Source organism: Humulus lupulus, chromosome 3, assembly GCF_963169125.1.
Source record: "Humulus lupulus chromosome 3, drHumLupu1.1, whole genome shotgun sequence".
Lineage (NCBI taxonomy): Eukaryota > Viridiplantae > Streptophyta > Magnoliopsida > Rosales > Cannabaceae > Humulus > Humulus lupulus.
In genome coordinates this window covers 276417656-276443671 of record NC_084795.1, presented here as the reverse complement: position 1 = coordinate 276443671, position 26016 = coordinate 276417656, and the positions used below count along the sequence as shown (strand labels likewise).

Below are 26016 nucleotides of genomic sequence, written 5' to 3'. Positions count from 1 at the left end.
ACATGATATATAGTTTTTGTTAGAATATTATTTATTTGGTATATAAAATCAACTAATTGATTTAATATATTCAATATTTAATTTATTGACAAAATATTCTAATTAATGGTCAACATTGTTTGTTACCTGATTTGTTGTTACCCGATTTTTCATATCCCAACTGATTGAGGAAATATCTCAATCTGTGGCAGAGACTCTGATGGTAGGTCTCACTCTATAAATATAGAGTACCGGTCCCCAAGCTCGCTACTCATTCTGACTTTCAGTAACTCTATCTAAAAGAGTTAGTGAGAGCTTGGAAGCTCGTGTGCTCGTTCTAATTTCTGTTCTTTTCTTTTGTAGATCTAAAGCTAGATCGAGGTTATCAATAGCAATGGCTGGAGGTATACAATATTCGATTCTTTTTTGCATATGTTCATTCATATATTAATTCCGCCTACATGTATATAGAATTGTTCATATGTCTACTTTCATATTAATTCTAACATTTGGTATCAGTCGCTAGGTTAATCTCTGCCTTGTTATTTTTGTATGCATATATACACATATATTTTTTTTTCATGATTTATAGATGTGCCTATGTCTTCATCTATTCACATATATTATATATTCGTGTATATAGTTTCATATATTGTTGAAAATTGGAATTGTTAATTCAAATTTGTTTCTCAATTTAGTTGCATTAGAAATCTTTGGTAAGTGTTTCTAATAATTTGTTATTTGAGAAACTAGTTTAAAAACAAAACAATGACCATATACATACACGTTCATGGCCTTAAGTTGAAATTTTTTATTTATTTATTTATTTTTAATTCAAATATGTATTTTCGATCTATTTGAGTATTAGGACATCTTAAGATTTTTTTTTTTTTTTTTTTTTTTTTAAAAAAATGAAGAAAATGAAGAAAATTAATTTTTTGATTTATTTTGGAATTTTGTTATTTTATTCATTTTAATGCTTATTTGGACAATAAATTTTATTTTGCCAATTTAATTAAAACATATAATTTTGGTAAATTATATATTTGGAAATTAATTAAAATGTGCAATTACTTGATTTTGGTGTATGGTATATTTCTTTTATTCATGAAATATTAAATAATTGTGCTATTTTAAGAATGTAATTAATTTTTACAATTAAGTTTGTGCAATTGTTTTATTAATTCACCGGATTAATAAATGATTTTATTGTTTTATTTAGCATGAATTTCTCTGCCATTAAGTATATATATATATATGGAATTATTGTATTTTCGTACATATAATTAATTATACTAATTTGTATGATTATTTTGTTCTTATTCATGCAAAATTTATTTTTAGTATAATTATCTTTAATTTTATATGTATGCCTTTATAATTTTAAATACATTATGTATATATTCCATTATTGTGTTAGATATATTTAGATTATATTCAAAACATTAAGATAGGTTGAATAATATTTAGCACATTAATCTCCATAATTTATTCATAAAATATTCATAAAACATTTAGGGTGAATAAAATTATGAATAATTCATAAACAATTTTGTGGTTGACATAAGAACGCATGAAACTGAGACAAATGCTCAATCTAGAACGGTTTTTAATGATCTTCGGACGACCACACTAGGAGCACTACTCTCTGTGATTGCCTATTATGTTATAACGAAATTGTTCTTAGGTCTTCCTAGAGCCTAAAACATAATGTCTAGTGAACCATATAATTTTACATAATTAGGGAGTAGCCACAACATCTTTAATTATATAAAATTATATATTAATTTGAAAGGATCACATAATGGACAAAATTGTGATTAATTATATAAATATAACAATTTTACCCCACAGGGATTTTATTATATTTATATAATTAATTAGGATAATATATTAAATTAATTTTCTTAATTTACCCACAGGAGTTATGATAATTAATTTAATAGTTTTATCATAAAGTTTAATAAAGATAGAAGTTTCAAACCTTACTTTATCCCAAATAATTCGTTTGAATAATCTATCATCCTTTACATCCAATTTTATTAAATTAAAAATTTAGCCCACAGGCAATTTTTGTTTAATAAAATTTCAATCTTCAGCATGTTATACATTGGTAAAACATGACTTCATTAAGCCTCAATCTTCTAAATCTAAGTTTGTAATCCTATTCATGCAGCTTCTTCATCATCCTCTAGTTTTGCTGAAATCCTTACCGAAATTCCTGAGCTTAGGGGTGATAATTTCAAAATCTGGAAGGAACGAGTTCTTCTTCATTTAGGCTGCGCCGACATGGACTACGCAATAAGGAAGGACGAACCTGCTGCAATCACTGTGACTAGCACTGCTGCTCAGATCGCACTATATGAGAAATGGGAGCGGTCCAATCGCCTCAGCATCATGTTCATCATGTCCAAGATCCCTCTGGGAATGCGTGGATCGGTGGAGCAACCTGAGAAAGTCAAAGACTTGATCAAACTGATCGATGAGCAGTTCGACACTTCGGACAAACCACTTTACAACAACCTCATCCACCAGTTCTCATCCACAAAACTCACTGGTGTCAAAGGAGTTAAAGAACATATTTCAAAGATGAGGGACATTTCTGCTCAACTGAAGAAACTCGATGTAGTCATTCCCGAAACCTTCCTGGTCCACTACATCCTTAACCATCTTCCACCTCAATATGGGCCTTTCAAAATTTCCTACAACACACATAAGGACAAATGGAGTATCAATGAACTGATAACAATGTGTGCTCAAGAAGAAGCAAGGCTCCTGCAGGAACAAGGTGAAAGTGCTCACATGGCCACCCAAGGCAAGAAACGCAAACCATCCAAGAAGGACAAGGGGAAAAATAAAGTGCCTCCCCAAGGTGATATAAAGAAGGATTCCATCAAATGTTTCTTCTGCAAAAAGAAGGGACATGCGAAAAAGGAATGCGCCAAGTTCAAGAAATGGATGGACGACAATGGTAATCCAATTTCATTCGTATGTTATGAATCTAATATGGCTAATGTTAATATTAACACATGGTGGATTGATTCTGGATCGACAATTCACATTTCAAATTCCTTGCAGGGTTTACAAAACCTAAGGAAGCCAGTGGGAAGTGAGCAAAGAATCTTATCTGGAAACAAGATGGGCTCACATGTGGAGGCTATAGGAACGTGCCATTTAGTTTTAAGTAGCGGTTTTGTTTTCTCTAGAAACTTGATTTCCGTTTCAAGACTTGTACCTTTTGGTTTTTCCTTTACATTTTCAGACAAATCTTTTTAATTTATATAATAAATCTGAATGTGTTGGAAATGGTATTTTGTCTGATGGTCTTTACTGCCTTAATTTACAAAACAATACCGCTTATAATACTATGCACGTTCACGCTGGCAATAAAAGATGTGTTATGAATGAGAATTCCTCTACATTATGGCACCGGAGATTGGGACATATCTCTATTGATAGAATTAGAAGGTTAGTAAATGATGGGGTACTCAATACCTTAGATTTTACTGATTTTGATACTTGTGTGGATTGCATTAAGGGAAAGCATACCTCCAAGTCTAAGAAAAGTGGTGTCCATAGGAGTTCTGACCTATTAGAAATCATACATACTGATATATGTAGTCCAGACATGGACTCATATGGTCAGAAATACTTCATCTCTTTCATAGATGATTACTCACGCTACATGTATATCTACTTACTTCATAACAAAAGCGAAGCGTTAGATGTCTTTAAGATATTTAAAGCTGAAGTAGAGAAACAATGCAACAAGCAAATTAAGATAGTGAGATCAGATAGAGGTGGAGAATATTATGGTAGATACACTGAAGATGGACAAGCACCTGGTCCTTTTGCAAAGTTTCTTCAAGAAAATGGGATTGTTGCCCAATATACCATGCCCGGTACACCCGAGCAAAATGGTGTTGCAGAAAGGAGAAACCGAACATTGATGGACATGGTGCGAAGTATGCTTAGCAGCAACCCTAAACTTCCTAAATCCTTGTGGACTGAAGCTCTAAAGACATCCGTGTACATATTAAATCGAGTTCCAACCAAGGCAGTCTCCAAAACTCCTTTTGAATTATGGAAAGGTTGGAAACCGAGTTTGCAACATGTACGCATTTGGGGATGCCCATCTGAAGTTAGGGTATACAATCCACAAGAAAAGAAACTGGACCCAAGGACCATAAGTGGATACTTTATTGGTTACGCTGAAAGGTCTAAAGGTTACAAGTTTTATTGTCCATCTCATAGCACTAGGATTGTGGAATCAAGGAATGCAAAATTTCTTGAAAATGCCTTGATTAGTGGGAGTGATCAATCCAAGGACTTAGGTTCTGAGAAAGATCCTTTAGAACCCTCCACCTCAAGAGCAAGATTGATTGTGGTCGATAACACCCCTGCAGTCCAAATGGATGTTGAACCACCACAGCCAATTGTTGAAGATCCACAAGTCAATGATGAAGTTCAAATGGATCGAGTTGTTCAAGAGTTGCCTATAATTGTTGAACAACAAGCTGAACCACCCGCTCCTCAAGAGCCTGCTGGTGTAGCCTTAAGAAGATCCACTAGGATAATAAAATCGGCGATACCTAGTGACTACATTGTGTATTTGCAAGAATCTGACTACAATATTGGAGCCGAAAATGATCCAGAAACGTTTTCACAAGCTATGAATAGCAAAGAATCGGAACTGTGGTACAATGCCATGAATGAAGAAATGAATTCTATGAAAAGCAACGGAGTCTGGGATCTTGTTGAGTTGCCTAATGGGGCGAGGGCTATTGGGTGTAAATGGGTCTTCAAAACAAAGAAAGACTCATTAGGCAACATTGAGAGACACAAAGCGAGACTCGTTGCTAAAGGATTCACTCAAAAAGAAGGAATTGACTACACGGAGACCTTTTCTCCGGTATCTAAGAAAGATTCCCTCAGAGTTATCCTGGCATTAGTTGCTCATTTCGATTTAGAGCTACAGCAGATGGATGTGAAAACTGCCTTCCTAAATGGTGACCTAGAGGAGGAGGTATACATGAAACAACCAGAAGGATTCTCCTCTAGTAATGGTGAGCATTTGGTGTGCAAGCTTAAGAAGTCCATCTATGGTTTAAAACAAGCGTCCCGCCAATGGTATTTAAAATTCCATGATGTCATCTCTTCTTTTGGATTTGAAGAGAATGTCATGGATCAATGTATATACCAGAAGGTCAGTGGGAGTAAGATTTGTTTTCTTGTTTTATATGTGGACGATATTCTTCTTGCAACCAATGATAAGGGCATGCTACATGAGGTGAAGCAATTTCTCTCAAAGAACTTTGAGATGAAGGATATGGGTGATGCGTCTTATGTCATTGGCATTAAGATCCATCGAGATAGATTCAAAGGTATCTTAGGTCTATCTCAAGAAACCTACATTAACAAAGTTTTAGAGAGATTTCGGATGAAAGATTGTTCACCAAGTGTTGCTCCTATCGTTAAGGGTGATAAATTAAATTTGAGCCAATGTCCAAAGAATGATTTTGAAAAGGAAGAAATGAAGAACATCCCATATGCTTCTGCTGTTGGAAGCTTGATGTATGCTCAGGTGTGCACACGACCCAACATTGCCTTTGCTGTCGGAATGCTAGGAAGATTTCAGAGTAACCCGGGATTAGACCACTGGAAAGCTGCAAAGAAAGTTATGAGGTATCTTCAGGGTACTAAGGATTACAAACTCATGTTCAGACGAACCGACAAACTGGAAGTAGTTGGCTACTCAGATTCAGACTTTGCTGGTTGTACTGATTCACGTAAATCAACTTCTGGTTACGTGTTTATGTATGCCGGTGGAGCTATATCATGGAGGAGTAACAAACAGACCTTGACTGCTACTTCTACTATGGAAGCCGAGTTCGTTTCGTGTTTTGAGGCTACATCGCATGGTGTATGGCTAAAGAGTTTCATTTCAGGCCTTAGAGTTGTAGATTCAATATCTAGGCCATTGAGAATGTTCTGCGACAATTCAGCTGCTGTATTCATGGCTAAGAACAACAAGAGTGGTAGTCGAAGCAAGCACATCGACATCAAGTACTTAGCCGTGAGAGAACGTGTTAAAGAAAATAAAGTGGTCATTCAACACATTAGCACTGAATTGATGATTGCTGATCCTTTGACGAAAGGCTTGCCACCTCATAAATTCAAGGATCATGTAGTGAACATGGGACTTGGTTCCCTTATGTAAATTTATTGTACAAACTGAAGTTATTATCAATGAAACTCTTATTTTTGATATTTTCTCATATTTATGTGCATCTTAATTTTATTTGAGAAAATTTTACTTTCATAGGACCTGAATAAACATAAGGTTTATTCGTTTAAGTACATAGCCACATAAATTACAATGTTATGTAATAAATATATTGTAATACATGGAAGATAATACTCGTCATAAAAAGAGGACCTATCGCCATGATTCATGTGTTTATTATCTAACAGGGATGATCGTCGGGCTTAAGTAATACATTAATTTAAATGCTGACCAAGTGGGAGAATGTTAGAATATTATTTATTTGGTATATAAAATCAACTAATTGATTTAATATATTCAATATTTAATTTATTGACAAAATATTCTAATTAATGGTCAACATTGTTTGTTACCTGATTTGTTGTTACCCGATTTTTCATATCCCAACTGATTGAGGAAATATCTCAATCTGTGGCAGAGACTCTGATGGTAGGTCTCACTCTATAAATATAGAGTACCGGTCCCCAAGCTCGCTACTCATTCTGACTTTCAGTAACTCCATCTAAAAGAGTTAGTGAGAGCTTGGAAGCTCGTGTGCTCGTTCTAATTTCTGTTCTTTTCTTTTGTAGATCTAAAGCTAGATCGAGGTTATCAATAGCAATGGCTGGAGGTATACAATATTCGATTCTTTTTTGCATATGTTCATTCATATATTAATTCCGCCTACATGTATATAGAATTGTTCATATGTCTACTTTCATATTAATTCTAACAGTTTTTAGAGTGAAATCATGTATTTTTTAATTCAATAATTTGATAGCATAAATATAAAAACTTTAGAGAATATAGAAATTAAACATGTCTTACATATCCATTCTCTCTATCTTTTAAAAAAAATATCTTGTTCTAAGATCTAGTTTCATTTGATGTGTCATTGGATGTCCTTTTCCCCTTCTATTTCATTTTTTTAGTAATGTTATAAGAACACTTTCAATGGATATTCTTTTTTATCCTTCAAAATACACCACTAAAACAATATTTTATTTATTTTACTTCAAACTTTTACTTTACACCATACATCAACTTCTCTATTTTTTCTCTATATCATTTAAATATTATATTTTTAACATATTTTATTCTTTTTAAATATTTTCTTTAACTCTTAATAATTAATATCATTATATTTTTTAATATTTATAATATTTGTCTATATTTTCTCAAACTATTAATATTATAATATAAATTATTTATATATTACATAAAGTAGGGTTGAGTATCGGTCGGTTTGAGCGGTTTTTTTCTATTATAAAATCCAGATTTCGGTTTTCGGTTCGGATTGGTGCGATCCAAAAACCGACCGACCTACTTACAACACCAAAAAACAACCGACCAATTTAGACCGCTGTTTGGTCGGTTAAAACCGCCCAAACCGAACTTGATTTTTTATTTATTTATTTTTTAAATAATTTTTAAGGAAATTTAATTTTAAAAAAATATAGATTATTGAAATCCATTTTTTTAAGTTTTTTTTAATATGAAATTGATTCATTTAATTTGTTAACTTAAATATTTTAACTTTATGATTTGAAAACCTAAATACATGGTTACAATGCTATATCTACAAATTTGGAACCTAACCATATTCGGTCGGTTTCGGTTTGTACGGTCGGTTTGTGACCATCTTATAAACCGACCGATTTAATGTCGGTTTTCGCCAAGGCGATTTCAGCGGTTTTCGGTTTTGTCGGTTTCGGTTTTTTCAGTGTTCGGGCAGTCGGTTTGAGCGGTTTATTCGGTTTTTTGGATTTTTTGCTCAGCCCTAACATAAAGTATATGTAATTGGTAATCAAATTAAATTAAAAATTATTTTTTAATGTGACCTGATTATATAGAGAAATATATAATATATTTTTATATATAAAAAAATATATAATATATATTTATATATATCCAAATATATGGAGATAGATAAAGAAAGAAAGAGTGAGAGTGAGAGTGAGAGTGAATAGTAAATATGTTATTTATATATATATGGTGAAATACAGAAAAAAATATTAAAATATTTTTTAAGGAGCGATAAAGTTTAGTTATATGTGGAGATGTATTATTCATGAGGTAATATATTAAGGTATTATAGTTCATCCAATGGAGATGCATTTTAAGAGTTTTGAGCTAAATTTTAGCTAAGTAACTATTATAGCTCTTCTATTGGGAGTGCTTGGCACAATATTTGTAAATTTAAAAGATTATATGATCTATATTAAAGTATGTGATTAAATTTAAAAGTTTTAATATTTTAAATTAGAATATGTGAGACATGATTTTAAATTTAATTACTTATTGTATATCACATTAAGTGGTGTTGGACACCATAACTCATAATAACATATATATTTCTTATTCTATATGTCATTTTACTTATTTCATTCCTCTCTTCCCCATCATTTTTTAGCCTAAAATTGTATAAATAGAATTAAAGTAGTATATTTTAGTCATTTTACTTAAACATAAATATGTAGTATAGAAAATTATTACACCCAAATTTCAAGAATAAAATAAATAGCCTTGAAATGTAGGCTTAAAATGGTTAAGCTCGTATCTACAAATGTTGGCAGCACACTTATACGAATTGTTAAGTGATTCTAGATCTGTTATTAGCATTCAAGCATGAGTCGCACAGTTCGAGCTTGAGTTGCAGGCTCGAAGACACCAACCTTCTCCGAAGAACATACCTAACCAAATTACTGGATAAGGAGGAGGTTATAACTGGAGCGATGAGCTCAAAGCTTGGCTAGTCTCGAAAGCGCGTCGACACAACAATCGAGCTCAGTGACGCGTTTTCTACGTGGAAAAACTGTTAGGAAATCCCTATTTCATAGGGATTCGTTATTATCATATATTAAAACCCTATTGTCATGATATATTATATAATCAGCGCATTTATAGTATTTATTTCAAATTTATTTGATTTGTTGTAACTTCCCTGAACTAGAGGAAGTTATTCTCATAATCAAATCTATAAATAGCTTGGAGTAATTCATTTGTGGGGACACGCAAAATTGTACTAGAGAATACTCAGCCAAAATTGCTTTCGTTCAAAGCTTTGGGAGAGTAATGATAATAACAGAGACTCGTGGACTAGACAAATTTTAACTGCTGAACCACATAAAAATCCTCCGAATCCTTCTATTTTTGATATATTTTTGTTTAGTACTCTTCATATTTAAGTTGACAAAAAACAGCGTCAACAAAAATATTTATAAAATAAATGTCTTTATAATATCTTTTAATTTAGTTTATATAAATTTATTTGTAGTAGATATTATTTTATGAAAATTCATTTTTAATACATACATTCCATTATGTTAAAATTAGATACTTACATTCATATATATATATATATATAATACAAACAATGTGTAATGCATGTTTGCTTAATTTTAATTATAGAATTTATTAATTATATTTTTTTAATTTGTATCATTGTCATATAAATTTCAAATAAATAAATAATATTATATATAAAAGAATGACATAAACATATTAAATGAAAAATTAAACCAAAACATTGCTTATAATTTAAAAATATATATATAAATTTTTTAATAAAAATTAAGATTGTGTATTATATATTATTATTATTATTATTATATTTTATAATATTTAAATTATATTAATATAAGTATTAAATATTTAGTCTTGTATTAAATATTATTATAATAATATTTGAATTCATATTAATATAATTATTAAAAAATTAGGATTATATATTATTATCATGATAATATTCTATAATATTTAAGTTTATATTAATATAATTATTAAATATCTAATTTTGTATTATATATTATTATAATAATGATATTTTATAACATTTGAATTTAAATTTAAATTTATATTAATACATATGTAGTCTTATATTAAATATTATTATAATAATAATATTTTATAATATTTGAATTTATATTAATATAATTAATAAATATATATTTTTAATTAGTTTTAAAGAAATATTCCGTTAAATATTTATAATATTTCATTAAAGTTAACAAAACAAATCATTAAAACTAACTATATATGTTACTTTTTATTTAGAAGATACAAAATATATTGTATTTAATAATTAAAAGTTCTATCTATCAATAAAACAATATATAAAATCAAATTTTATTCTTAGATGTATCTGTAACATGAAAATATATTTATTATATTTTTTATTCACATTTTAGTTACTTTTTCTTTTATAGATTTTTATTCGAAAAGATAATGAACGAATATTAATCGGGAGTACAATTACTACTTTAAGAATTTTAAATATGAAACATAAAGCTGCTGAAGGGAATTAGTGCCGCGACATGCTCTTATAAGTCACAGCGCTAGTGGAAGTCAGAATTTAAATCAGGAGGACATCAAAGATGTGACAGTCAGAATCCCGTGATTTGTTAGGGGAAAGACCGGGTAAGCTGTGCAATCCCACACCGCTTGGGGAAGGTCAAGCGTGATGATTCTAAGGCTGTGTAGGTATGGGACTACACAGTTGAAGATGGCTTAAATGGATTGATGGGTACTACCTATATCAACAATATGCATCTTCTTTTCGGTAGCCCATCACTTGAGAACTCCAAAGTTAAGCGTACTTGACCTGGGGTAATCTAGGGATGGGTAACCTCTTGGGAAGTTTTCCTAGGAAGCATGTGAGTGAGGACAAAGCACGCTGAAAAGACTCGTGTTGGTTTGTAGGGCCAGTCGTCATTCCAGAAAGCAGCCATAGTGACGTGGGACGTCACAAATGGTAGTCAGAATCCCGTGATCCGTAAGGGGAAAGACCGGGTAAGCTGTGCAATCACACACCGCCTGGGGAAGGTCAAGCGTGATGATTCTAAGGCTGTGTAGGTATGGGACTACACAGTTGAAGATGGCTTAAATGGATTGATGAGTACTACCTATATCAACAAGATGCATCTTCTTTTCGGTAGCCCATCACTTGAGAACTCCAAAGTTAAGCGTGCTTGACCTGAGGTAATCTAGTGATGGGTGACCTCCTGGGAAGTTTTCCCAGGAAGCGTGCGAGTGAGGACAAAGCACGCTGGAAAGACTCGTGTTGGTTTGTAGGGCCAGTCGTCATTCCAGAAAGCAGCCATAGTGACGTGGGGCGTCACAAAAGACACAGACCGCGACTTGATATTGCCTGAGTTGCGGCGCCTGAAGACATACGAAGACTTGGAAGGCCTTTTAAACAGACACGGGTCGCGACCTAGGGAAGGCCAAGTGGCTGCCTGCCTATGAAAAACAACGGATTTGTGATTTTTTTACTATAAATTCAGACTTAGGGTTTAATTAGAAATTATGTCAGATTTTAGTTACGTTTTTAGAGACTAATTTTGATTCTCATACTAGTTTTCCTGCACTTTTATATTTTTTTTCTTTCTTCTTCAAGTTTTTTAATCTTATGTTTCTGAATTATTATTTTGTTGATTTAGTCATGTCTGATATGAACTAATCATTTTATTCTAGGGTTTAATGTAGTCACTTGGATTTCTATTTAATTTAATTATGATGTTCTATTGATTTTTATTCTCTATTCTAATTTATATAATGTTTGCTTAATGCTAGTAAATACCTGATCAATATTTGCTTGATTTATGATTTTGATTCAAAATTCGAAAGATGAAAATTGAATATGCAATCATTATATAGACATAAGTTACATATTGGACGAAAGTACCTGTATAGCTTGTGTAGTAATTAGGTTTCTATGCTTAATGTCTGCTATATGTTTAAGTTTATCACAGAGATGTAAAAAACCTGGATATAGGATGAGATCTTATATCTTGAAAAAGAATAGGGATCGATTTATGTTAACTTGCTATTAGAATAAGAATGAAGAAATTTAGAACTGATTAATAAAATTAGTAAACTGAAAAGTTGATGAAGTTAATACCCTAGGTCTTTTTATTATCAATTATCATCCTTTAATTAGTTATTTTGTTCACAGTTATTTAAAAGTATATAAATAGATTTATTCATCTAAATTTTGTTGGCCAAATAGAAATTAAAGAACAATTATTGGTAATTGGGTAATAGTCTTTGTGGGAATGATACTCTATTTACTATCTATATTACTTGAATCGATTGCGTGCACTTGCGTATTATATTTTCACGATCAAATATTGAAAATAATATTGACTAAAATTGTGTACAAATGAAGTTTTTATATTGATTTATCAAACTTAGGGTAGTGTTTGGTATTAACTAAATGAGAGTTATGTAAACACATTTTAAAATAAAGAAGAAGGTAGTAAAGTGATGTTGTACCCAGTTTTCGAGCCATGTTAAATGTGACCTCGAAAGCTGGATTCGCAGCGAACGAACTCGTACAGTTTGAAGTATGCTCCAGGATTAAATATTGAGCCTGCAAAACTGAGACGACCTCGAAATATTTACGATCTCGAAAGGTAGCTTTCGAGACGCATCTATCTTCAGGAATGACCTCGGATCAGGGGTTCCGAGCCTGACGCGCATACGATCACGAAAGACATGTGACCTCGGGAGATGTCGTTAGCTCGAACGATGATGTGAGACCTGGGAGAATAAAGCCTCGGAGATATATGATAATAACTTTGAATATCTACAAGTGTTATCCACAAGAGACGCAGTCTACATTTATTACTGTAAATCCCCTAGAATCGTGGGATATTATTTGATTAGTTATACGCCCCCTGGTCTTCAGGGGACGTTTCCTTTTATATCTGATTATAGGCATTTAAAGCAATTTATTTTATTTACACAAAAAGAGTAACTACCCAAAATATGTGGAATAGTATTCTGCAACCTTCTCTATAAATAGAGAGGTCATGCACCATTGTAAAGGACGGAAATTATGAACCTTGAGAGAAAACTCTGAAGAATTCATGCTTAAGAATTTTCAGAGATAATCTTGAGTTTAATAACAGAGACTCGTGGACCAGGCAGATTTAACTGCTGAACCACGTAAAAATCGTGTTTTGTGTTGTTATATTTTAATTGGTCATTACTGTTTGTTGTTGTAGAGTCCAAGAACTTTACTTAGCTAATTGTTTAGTAGTATTATAGTATGTTTAGTGTTATCATTGTTACTTTGGATTTTTGGTTCAGACCGGGAGTTATTTGGACACTCATAGTAGTACTTATAGATTTTCTAAGTTTAACCTATAGTTTAAGAATATTAAGTATAACCTAAGGTTTGATTAATGTGTCTGATATTAAGGATTATATTATTATATTATAAGGTTTAGACATCAACCAATAGGATTTTAAGCACATGTTTTGAATGGTAATTAAGGATTAAGTATTTTTGAGGATTAAATTAAATAAGGGTAAAAGTTTGAATGTATAGGGTCAGTCAGCAGCTTTGAGCACGTTGAGGGCTTAGTCAAGGCTGTTTACTCCATTCAAACTCAGCTAAAAATGTGTAAATTCGTGTTTAAATATTCAGCGTATGCCGATATATCGCAGCTATAGGGGGCGATATGTCGCAGCACGTAGATACGGAAAACACGAATCGATGCACGGTCGCCTCGGGAACAAAGGTCCAGGCGATATATCGCCTATAGGGGGCGATATATCGCCTCCACCAGCATGAATTCAAATACATTTGAATTCTTTTCCCTTCAGCCATTCAAACTCCTTCAACAGTCCAGCATCTTCTGAACGAGTCTTCAGCCTCTGCTGAACGATTATTCAAATGATTTTCACTTAAAAAGCCATTATTTTTATTCAAGTAAAATCAAGATATTTTCATTCCCAAACTCTATAAATAGGACCTAGTACCCAGCCATTATTCACCATTTGCTCTAAGTTCAGAGGCTGCTAGTGTTAAGTGAGTGTGAGAGTGTAAACACTTGGTTTGGGGAAAAACTATAAGCTTAAACATCATAAGCTTATCAAACACTTTGGGAAGTGAGTGCTATAGTATTTCGGTGGATGTTAGATTGATCTTGCAATCTTTGAGGTAAACCCAAAACTCTAGTTCTTTTCTGTATTTTTATGTTATTTCCTTTCTCAAAACCTTCTACTCAGTCCCCTAACCTTATTCTTATTTTGGTTAGGGAATCCAAGCTTTTAAGCATATAAGTCGGTAAGTATGTTTTCTATGGTTTAGTCTTTCCATCTCTTTCATTTCATCTCCTTTCTTTAGACTTACTCTTTCTTATGGTTTTAGGAGTGTTCCAACAATCCCAACTCAGTCCATAATCTCGGTAACTTTGGTAAGGAAATAGGCTAGAATCAACATGTTATGTGATTATGTTATCTATATGTTTTATGTTATTAAAAGTGTTATGATATATGTGTATGTTTGTAGGCTTGGGCATATGACCCATATGACTAACAAGACCCCAAATGGGTTATGGGCATATGACCTACTTAGCTAGTAGGACCCCATTAACCCCATGGGCATATTCTTGTTTAGCCTATGGGACCCCAAGTAATAATGGCCATTATAATAAGTGTATGTTATATGTGTTATGTTAAGTCTTTATGTTTTCTTATGAAATTATGTATGTGACTTTGTGTTAGATTTTCCTTACTGGGCATTAGACTCACTCCTTTCTGTTTATGTGCAGGAAAATAAGTTTAGAGGCGGAAAGATTCGTGACGCTTGGAGAATGTGTATCGATGATGAATGGAGTCAAGGGGCCGAGCGTTATTCGATTCGAGGATATAGTCTCCTTTTATGTTTTTATGGTTTTTATGTGTATTTTCCGCATTATTATGTAATGTCTTTTATTTTAAATCTTGTTTTGTTTTAAAGACAATGGGATCCCAAAATCCTTCTTAGTATTCTGTTTATTTGTAAATAACTCTTATTTTCAAGTTACTCAATAAATTATGGTATTTTCGTAAAAATGTAAGTTTTATGTATAGTTTCGATAATGGTCCAATTAGTCTAGATTAGTGAGTCATTATAGTTGTTTACATGCTCTCCTTTCACTGTTGACGAAAAACGGCGTCAACAAGTGACATGATCCTTTATAAATATTATAAAAAATAATAATAAAGATCTAATACTAAATAAACTTAAATTAATTCAACAAAACTAAAACTAAGATCTAGATTAAAAAAAATTAAATGATTTGTTTTCCCCTTCTTCTTCCTCTCAACGACCTCGTTAATGGAAGATGTTGGACAGAACTTGGAACTAGAGCATGGGAAACGAATTCAAGGAAGTGTTAGGAGACAACTTCATAAGTGGTCGATAGGGGTCACAGTAGTGTTGTTCAATAGTTTTGCAACCTGAATAACCCGCACAAACACAATCCGGAAAAATTGACAAAAAATACAACTCGAAAAACCTGAGATTCATTTCAAATTGTCCAATTATTACATTAGGTTTAAAATTTATTGCAATATGCCCAATTAAAATTTTGTTTAACTTTTTTTTTAAAAAAATATTTGTAAAATTATTAATTATACATTATATAAAATTGAATTTAAATTAAATTTAAAAGAAAAAAACCCTAAATTTTAATTAATTATACATTATATAAAATTGAATTTAAATTAAATTTTAAAGAAGAAAATCCTAAATTTTAAAGTAACAATTATACAAGTTACAAGTCCAAATAAATTTTTTGAACATAATTAAAACTTTTAGTGAAAAATAATTTTTGTTTAATTTTCTTTAGCGATTTGGGCGGGTTAAACCTTCCAAACCGATAGTCAAGTTGAAGTTCATTTTTTTTTCATTGGACATGTTATGGGTTAGCAAGTACCAAATCGATTATATGTTTGGATGGTTGAAAATCCGTCTATCTTGCCCAAATCGACCGATGAATACTCCTAGTTCACTACAATTCTTAGTGACAATAGAGGAGGCATCAACAAGACAAGTGAATGGGCTTAGAGGTGGAGTTCAGGCAAATCTTAGGTGACAACTTCATGGGCACACTGAGCAATGACTTAAATGGCAGGCAACAACTTCAGCAGTGGGTGACAGGCTTCATGGCAATGTTGGGCCATGAAAGAGGAAGCAACGACAAGACGAGTATCGTTGCTTGGGCATATCTTGTTTTGAAATTTCAGTTTAATTAAGGAAATATTTCAACATATTTTTTAGCTTTAAGTTTGACTTATAAGATATTGAGGTATAGATTTATGAGATTTATTTTAGATTTGAATCATCGTATTTGTTTTGTTCAAAATTTGTAAGAAATTTGAATTTGTTTTTGTTTTGAATAATATTGACGCTTGATGTAATTTTGGTATGATATTATGTTTTAGATTGGTAAATTTGATTTAGATTTTATTTTGATATTTGAGTTTTAGATTTCAAGAATAAAGGTGAAAATGGGGTGATTTAAGAAGGAAAAAATGACGAAGAAGATCGAGGAGGAAGAAGAAGCAAAACAAAAAATGTTAAACATTTTTTTGTCAAAAATATTGTATTAGATTAAGATTACAAATGTTGATAAGTACAAATTGTAAGAGATATCTCTTCCATCCAAGAAAGTCCATTGTCTAGCCTAAGGGCATGCTTAGCCAATCCATGGGTTGCAACATTAACGTTACGACTAACATGAGAAATGGATGCTCCCGGATAGTTAGACAATAAAACATTTATTTTAGAAAAAATGACTTCCAACTCATTGTGTATCCAAAGCTTGAACCAAGGACAGTGAGTCAGGGAAGAAAGTTTTTACAGGTAGACCAATTTCTCGAACCCATCTTAGTCCTACCAATAGAGCTAGCGCTTTTGCCTAAAAAGTCGATAAAACACTGGTATCACAAAAACCAACACATATAAGAATATTTTAAATTTATCAATTACAAAAGATGTTATTTGTTTGAAAGTGTCTAACTAAAAGGGTGCCCCTTTGGTTATGGACTAAGCTATTTTTATATACCTTGTAGTGGTTTAGTGAGAGCTACTTTAATATTCTTATCTGCTGAGAAAATGACAATTCCAAAGCCAACCATATTTATAGGGGCCGAAATTGCTGCATCCACGTGTGAGATCATGGATTTATATTCCTTCCCTCCTCTGATTCAAATGTATCCCTCTTGAAGGTACTTGATCATTTTGAACTTGCGTATTTCGTATATCGTCACAATAAGAGGATAGTCACACCAGCACTTATTATGGTGTTCTTGCTTTTTGATCATAGGTTTTCTTATTTCTTTCAAACCAAAACAATCAAAGCCACAATTAGCTTCTTTTCAAAGAATTATTTTTCTAAGATTTCATAAGTATATAGTAGTACACCTTTGAATGATATATCTTCTTTTTGAGTTAAGAGAAAAGGATAGTCCAAAAGCTTCCATATCTCTTTATAGAAAGAGCACTAGAAAATTGCATGTGCATTAGAGTCATCCCTATAACCACATAAAAGGGAAATTTCTATGGGAAGATATATTATGATGATAAAGTCCACTTAGTGTAGGCAAAATCGCATGATAATCTCTCCACCCGAAGTGTAATATTTTCCTTGGGATTTTAGTTGCCCATAAATATTTCCACTATATCGAAAGAACTTCAGTCGACGAGAAGGGAATAGACCTATCATTATTCATAGCTAGATTGTATCCACTTTTAGTGGAATAACTTCCACGATTGGTATAGTGCCATAGCCAAGAATCTGGATGTCCAAAATGGCTAATAGAGGTGGTTAAGATAAGTTGTGAATCAAGGCTATTAAAGCATTGTTGGATTAGAAATTTATTCTATATGCTTAGAGATTAGGGTTGTGCATACAATTTTGCAAACCGCCCAAACCAAACAAAAAAAACCGACAAAAAATGCAACCCAAATAACCCGACAAAAATTCAAACTGGCCAATTATTATATTGGGCAATTTGAGAATTATATCAACTCACTCAATATAACCTGAATAAACCAATTAAGAGTTTTTTTTTCATTTATACATACATATATTACGTATATTATTACATATATTATTTAAAAAAATTTAATAATGAATTTAGAATAATGTTTTAAGGTTTCAATTTAGAATAATATGTCTAAGTTTGGAAGATTTATACTAAACTTTTAGTTTGTTGAATTTAATTATTTGAACATTTTTTTTAAAAAAAAAACTTAAGATTGGTTTGGGCGGGTTAACTCGACCAAACTACAAAAAATATGGACGGATTAAACTTTTTTTTCTTAATTGGACAGGTTAGAGTTGGATTTTTGCAACCCGATTTTTACATTGTATTTATTAAAATATGTTATAACCCTACCAAACCGATCAATGAACACCCATACTAGAGATTCTATGAGTTGAAAGACTCTCATATCATTAGTTGTTCCTCTAGAAATTGGTAAAAAAGATGGTGGTCTTGGAAAACAAGGATCATTAAAAGCCTTAGTGTTACCTCCATTCCTTATTTGCCTTCTTAAGCCTTTGATAAGTAGTTCTCTTCCCAAAAGAATGCTATGCCAAATCATAGATAGAGAATTAACTACTCTAGATTCCAAGAAGCTTGTATTTTGAAAATATCTAGCCTTTAGCACTTGCGCAATGAGAGATGAGGGGTTCATCATTATACACTAGACTTATCTAGCTAACAAAATTTGATTATATTGGACAAAAGATTTTGAAGCTTAAGCCTCTCTCGTATTTTGGCAAACACATTTTATCTCTAATGAATTTTCCATTTGGATTGAAAAGACCCCCACCAATACCCTTCAATCTCATGACATAGCCCTTCTGGGATTTTAATGCATGACGTGAGATATGTTGGCATAACTTGAATAAGTACTTTTAAAAGGGTTTCCTTTCCTTCTTGAGAAAAAAGCTCGGTTTGCTAAGAATATAAATGTAACCATATTTTCTCTTTAATTGTTCTAAAAAAATTATTTTGTTTATATTATATTTTTTTTTTCTTCAGGTTTTCATTAATTAAAAAAAATTACGAAATGGATTAGTAATATTGTGACATGTGACAATCCACTTGATAAAAGTCTTGGTTGGCTAGACTTTTAAAAGCCAGTGTTTTTAAATGTTAAAAACACTTTTAAGTATTTGGTTGGATTTTTAATGAACTTTAGCTTTTGATTCTAAAAAGCTCAAAAATTCTTTAAGGGGAAGCTAATCTTTGTACCTTCTTGAGAAACTCAAATTTAAGAGCATAAACTTAGCCAAACAAGTCCAATTATGTTCACGGATGCATTGTTTTAGTAACATTCAACAATTTCGCCCTTAAAAAAAAGTTTCGAATTCAAGATTGTAACAATGCGAAAACAACTGCAAAATATCTTTTTCTATTTTAAAAAATAAAGTCAAAAATTGATGAGAAATATTAGAGAAATGTGATATTAAATAGGACACTAATAGGAAGAGAAATGGGGTATGGTTGAGAAACACATAAAATGAAAACGAAAATGGTAGGGAACACTACTTTTAAGGTAAGTAGTGGTGGTTTGCCCTTTGTCGTGGTGCATAGTGACATGTAGTAGCTTCCAATTTGAATGTGACTAATGACTAATGATATGTGTTGGATGTTGGAAAACGAATTTATTATTATAATTAACTAATTTCAAAAACACTCTTCTTTCTTCCTTCTACTTCAATTGCATAAATAAATAAATCTTTATTGATAGTGATTACTTTTGCATCAATTAAAAAAACATTAAATTTTTAAAGCATCATGACTATCTACATGTAATCTAGCTTTTCAAAAGTAAATCTAACCAAAATGCATATTACAATCTTCCAAGATCACATAGCTGTCCTTTTTTTTTTTTTTTTTTTTATAATAGTCAAATAAAATGTTGAAAAATAATAATTCAAGAGGCAATTACTATTTTGTGAAATAAAATAATTTTATTAAAAAAAAATTCTATTTGGATGAGAAGAGCTAAAAGGTTCTTCTGAGTAACGCAGGTGGGAAGAGATGGAGGAGTTATGGGAGTAGTAGTCCATTTCTGACAGAAGAAGTATAAATAAATACTTATATAAAAATAAAAATAAAAATTTATTATTTGTAATAGATTAGGGATTTAGGGTTGGATTTTAATAATTATATTAAACTCTTTTTAGCATTTTATTTTTGTTGAGGATTGTATTTGTTTTGTGTGTTTTAGGGATGCAATGATTAAAGTTAAGATGGAATTAATAGCTATAATGAAAAAGATTATATTAAATTGCAAAAAAGTATTTGTATCCATTGGCATGGCTAAAATTCATATTGATATGGTATGGTCAACTCATGATTTGTACTCCTCAAAACTAAAGCACTAAATCTCTTTCTTTTGACATATAATATGTGTAAGAAAGAGAAATTAAAAGGAGAAGGAGGTCGAGTCATTTCCAACTATACTCATTACTTTGTTTTAAAAAAAAAGAAAAAGAAAAAAAAAGAAAAGAAAAGAAAAGATAGTTTAAGGAATAATTAGGTGTGTAACACGTAGTGATTAAACATTAAATTTAGTGAAAGAAGTGGGAGAGGAACAAAAATACAAAAAAAAAAATACTAGGTGGGCATTATCCAATTATTTTATAATTAAACAAAATTATAAATTACTAGTAAAAGAGTCTAAAAAATGTGCAAGTTATAAGTGTTATGAAAGTTAAAAGGAAGTAGTACTTTTTTTTTTTACTCTTGTCTCTAGAATATGTCTTTTATCAAGAGTTATAACACTGTCATTTGTACATGTACTAAAGTATTACACTTGTTTAAAATATAACATGAGAAAGACTTAACTTTGGTATGTGATAATGAAATGTGAATATTTCAAATATGTAAAATAGTGAATATGTGAAAAAGGAAAGAGTTGTTATAGTGAAAGAGATAAATAGCAGAAAACTAGTACAGTATAACACACTTGTACTCTCCTTCTCTCTCTCTCTTTTTTCTCTGTAAGTACTCTTTCGTTTGTCCTGTCTATTTGTGTTCTCTCTCTCTTTGATTGGCTATTGTTGGAGACTCAGAACATTAGCCCAAAATTCAACGAAACTAGTTCTCTCTCTCTCTCTCTCTTCTTTTTGGTGAGTGTTATCTGCTTGACTTCTTTTCCACCATCTCTCCCACCACTGCTTCCCCCATAATTGTACTCTTCTCTCTCTCTCTCTCTCTCTCTCTCTCTCTCTCATATTTCATACCCACTTTCAGTTTTTGATAAAACTACAGAAGCCCACAAGCCTTTTTGGTCTTCTCATACTCAAACACTCTCACAACTAGAAAATTTCTCAAGTATTTGCTGAAATTTCCACTTACCATGTATGGAACTCTCTCTCTCTCTCTCTCATTAAGCTCTAAATTTTATTCTTTCAAGGCACTTTGTTGAAGATTTTGATGTTCTTCTTCTTATTATTATCTGTACTAATATTATCTATATTTACTTATTTGTGGAATAGAATGCAGTGGGAGATGTTCTGCTTTTTTAGCTACTGTTTATAAAGGTTCCTTTTTTTATTTTAGGTTTTGGATATTAAACTCTTTTTCTGCTCTTTCAGTGAGTTTTCCTCTAGTATAGTGCTTTTCCATGATTATATATGTAAGCTTTTTTTTTTTCAAAAGAAAAAGAAAGGAAAAAAAAGAAAGAAGTTTCTTCATACTTCTAGTACATAATCTATCCTGGTCTTTTGGATTTCTAGTTTATATATAATTCTATAGTTTTTTTTTCTCTGGCTCTAATATGATGCTGGTTTTGCTCCTTGATGTACAAATTATAATTGACCATTTTTTAATAGAGCTGGAATTTTACTTAATGAGCTCAGTCTTAAACTGTCACAAGATCTCACTGCTCTTAGGCCTAGCCCAACAAGCTGACCTATAAGAGAAAGAGAACCATTGATAATTATCATTAGTTATTATGTTTTAGTTGTTTTCTTTTCATCTTCTTTAATCCTTTTCCCCTTTGGGTGCGATTTTGATGATACCCTCAACAGATTTTAAGTTTTATAACTCCTATTTGATATAATATTACATGGTAGATGCTCTTTAGTAACCAAAGGAAAATTCAGAGACTCTATTACATGTGCAATTTTCTATAGAGTGAAAAAAAAGGAAAGTAAAGAAAACCTTTTTGAAGATTTAGCAAGAATCTTCAATGACTTGGGACTATTGGTAAGCCATTTTGATGTGGGAAATCTTTCCAGTGGTGTGGATTTCCCATTTTAGCTTTATATGCTTTGAAGCTTAAACTGTGCACATATGTGCTTTCTCTGTAGTAGTCTAACACCACTCTATCATAAGTTCTTGAAAAGATAACTCATAAAAAAATTATGACCACATAGAATGGATGGCCATGAGTAGTTTATATACTGATGAGGCTTTCAATTATTAATGGAATAAAGAAGGGAACTAGGAATTGGTCCTCAGAGTTAAGGATTTGAAAATTGTTAGTCTAAATTTACTATTTCCCCCCAAAAAAAATCACTTTGACCAGAAAGGAACTTCTTTTCCTTTTTATCAAATAATGTTAAGCAGATATAAAGAAAGTGTTTTTTTACTGTTAAGAAAATGGGGATTTAGAGTTTGTTTATTCTGATGTTAGAAAGATGAACTTTTCAGGAGGGACTGATTTTCGAGTTATTTCCCATTACCTTTGCCATAGATCCATGCTTATACCAAAGATCTTTGATATAGTCAGACTACTAGACTAATCCTTTGTCAAAATTTAGTCTTTTCCTTTTGCATGGGACTTTCTTTCTCAGGCCAAAAGTTACATTTTTATGAAATATGACAGGATTTTATGCTTTGTTCTTATCGTTCATCTATTTATTAACAATTTAATCTGCATATCTTGTACTTTGTCTTGATGTCTGGTTCAGTCTTGCTTCTCAGATTGTTCGGTTAGTGTTTCGTGCAAGTTCACCTTGTTCCCCCTTGTTTATCTCCGATATATATATAATGGACTTTAGTATGTTGGTACTCGTATGGATAATCTTTTTATCCTCAAATTGGTCTGATCTAATCTTGGAAATCCAATTCTTCTCAGCCTAGTCACTTCATCATTTGAGTGTTTTCGTGTGATATTATCGCTTTATGCTGTGGTTTTTATCATCTCTGTTCTATCTATGCAAGAAGCATGGTTTTCAATTTCATTGGTTTTGTCATTACAATCTTTTTCTTAATGCATGTCTTTTCTACTAGTTATACATATGAACTATATAACTTAAGCATTGAGCAGCACAAGACTCGTAAAAAGATACTGTAACCATATTTAGTGGCTTTGATGTAGACTCAATTACATGGTCTGTAAAATTCATTTGTAAGGAGGCAAAAGTTATGATTCACATAGTAACTTAATATGATTGGTTTACTTGTGCCTCGTGGTGTTGGTGGCTGAAGCCTATTAGAAATTTGTTTTTTAAGCTGTCAATTTATTAACTTGGCATTATTTTTTGTTCTTTGGCTATCTAGACATGTTCCACTATGACTTTACATATGGTAGAGGGCACCACAGGGTATTTATTATCATGTTTGTTGAATTGAGATGGCAAGTTGAGAAAATTAGGTAATGATTTGGTTTCGCTCGACAAAAGAAATAAGAAGTCTTTTAAGCATCTTGTAAATAAAATCAAATAACTAAATGTTTAATTTTTCTTTCCATAAGTTATCTCTACTTAGCCTTGTGTTTTCTTTAGTTAGTTTCAAGATGCATAGTTTATTTATTTTGACTTGTGACAAATAAATGCTTAAGATATCTGAAATGATTCTCTTAACTGGTTACCACCTTAAGAGAATAAATTTAATCTTATTTCAGGCACAAAGTCATTTTTGTATGAGTGAGTATTCAAAATGTTGTCATGATTCCCCTCGTTCGGTTTCTGCATAAAAGTTCTCTGACTTCTCAAATTTTTCAAGAAACTTAGAAAATTCCTTGTGTTTGAAGCTCATGGATAGGTTTTGTTAATTAGTCCATGCATGAGGAGAGTTGCAAGTGGTAACTATAGAAGATTCTGATTTGGAGACATTTTTTGGTAGTGCTTAGACATAAAGGTGTGGTACCAATTGAATCTCAGATAATTGCTTTGTTGGTAATACTTTCATGAGTTTATTATTGGTAGAACATGTCTAATCTGGTCTTAAATCCACTGTTTTAACAGGATAGTGATAAGTTTGCATCCATTGATTAAGATTGCATTGAAAAAAAAAAGTGCTATATACACTAACTGAATAGTAAAGCATCATTTATGTCTATGTACTGTTGTAATGCTTTATGACATGTGTTAAGTGCTCCACTTAATCTTTTTGCTCTTTATTTCTTCTCTCTCACTCTCTCTTTCTAGTTTCACATGAAATAACTGATTTTATCTTGTTTGTAGGGGGAGAGTGAGCTAACGATTAGCCGTTCTTCGGTTCTTCTTGTGATTACTCACACACAAGTTTTCAAACACAACCACTAACCCTAGCTAAACATGATAACACCAGACATCAACTTGGAATGCGAAAATGATTCAGATGTCAGCAGCCAAGTAGCCTCCAACGCAGCGTTTCAGAACTCATCGTCGCCCAATGTGTCGAAGGACAGCACCGCTGGCTCGTCCTGTCTCACCAATTTCGTCAAACTTCAAGAAGATCCAGGGTCTGTTTCCCTCGACTTGTCACTGCAGTTCAGCTCCAGCACTGATGTTGAGTTGAAAGGAGGAGGCAGGGGTGAGAGTAGTAGCGACGTGGCTACGCACACGTCAGTAACAACAATTCCGAGAGTCTTCTCTTGTAATTACTGCAGGCGCAAGTTCTACAGCTCACAAGCGCTTGGCGGCCATCAAAATGCTCACAAGAGGGAGAGGACAATGGCAAAACGCGCAATGCGGATGGGAATTTTCTCTGGCAGGTACACTAGCTTAGCATCTCTACCTCTTCATGGTTCTGCATTTCGATCCCTAGGAGTTGAAGCTCATTCTGCGGTACACCAAAGAGCTCTGTCATCATCTGAAAGGCTCCCTGATGCAAGAGCTGGAGCCAAGTTTCAACAAAGTTACTATGGAATGCCAATGTTCATGGAGGACGACGAGGTGGATCTGTTTTGGCCTGGAAGTTTCCGGCGGGTAGATGAGGGCGTTGGTAGCCGAAGCAGTTTGGAAGTTCAATTTGGCCAAAGTTTGGAAAAGAATATTGTGACAAGGCTGCCACCACCAATAACACCGCCAAGAACAGATTCGTCTTCGCCCGATCTTACTTTAAAGCTCTAAGATAGATCATTTTTAAGAGTAAATTTTTATTTAGAAATGCTGCCAGTTATGATGTGAACTTTGTACAGTGAGATTGCATTTGTAAGGGCTGCATTTTTTTTTTTGGTATCTGCTTTCTGATTCATTAGCTATGCTCCGTATTATGTATAAGAAGTTTTGAAGGATGAAATTGATTATTAAGGATTGTGATAATGTCCAATCAATGGTATTATGTTTGAATTTTGATGGTATGTATCAGTGTTCATGTATGATTTTTAGGTTGGTTTGTTATGAGATGTGAAAACATAATTTTACACTGTAAATAACTTCGAATTTTTTGCATTTGAGCTTATGCAAAAATTATTCTTGTTACATTTCACATGCTTAGTGAGCTCAACTAGTTTCAGAACACATAAAAGTAAGACATGAAACTTGGTAGTAAAGAAAACACATTTAAGTATAACTTACCTTGTTTCGGTTACCTGTTTTGATATTTACCACTTTTTTATTTTCTTTTCTTTTTCATTTTTACTGATTTCTAAATTTCCCGTTGAGCCGACCAATTTTTTTTTTTTTGTATATCTAAAGTGGTTATGGTTACTTTTAATTCTGTTTTGTCTAACTTCTCATTAGAGAAAACTAAAGGATTCTTTGAAAAATGTGTTGTTATCGAAAGTAAATCATTTGGTATATTTGTGTATTGATTCT

General features: G+C 32.1%; 2 protein-coding genes across 4 annotated transcripts; both read left to right on the top strand.

Moving 5' to 3' along the window:
- The first annotated feature begins 346 nt into the window (after positions 1-346).
- LOC133825741 (uncharacterized) lies at positions 347-24470 on the top strand. Its single transcript, XM_062258646.1, has 3 exons — positions 347-383; positions 2156-3088; positions 24460-24470. The coding sequence occupies exons 1-3, from the start codon at positions 374-376 to the stop codon at positions 24468-24470; spliced, it is 954 nt and encodes a 317-aa protein (XP_062114630.1). The 5' UTR covers positions 347-373.
- LOC133824412 (zinc finger protein 4-like) lies at positions 21043-25559 on the top strand. 3 transcript variants are annotated; one of them, XM_062257288.1, is made up of 3 exons: positions 21043-21406; positions 21544-21588; positions 24460-25559. In XM_062257288.1, exon 3 carries the CDS (start codon positions 24553-24555, stop codon positions 25327-25329), a length of 777 nt encoding a protein of 258 aa, XP_062113272.1. In that variant the 5' UTR covers positions 21043-21406; positions 21544-21588; positions 24460-24552; the 3' UTR covers positions 25330-25559. The 3 variants fall into 3 exon arrangements, with proteins under 3 accessions (XP_062113272.1, XP_062113271.1, XP_062113273.1); XM_062257287.1 differs by lacking the exon at positions 21544-21588; XM_062257289.1 differs by lacking the exons at positions 21043-21406; positions 21544-21588 and adding an exon at positions 22270-24133.
- The last annotated feature ends 457 nt before the right edge of the window (positions 25560-26016 follow it).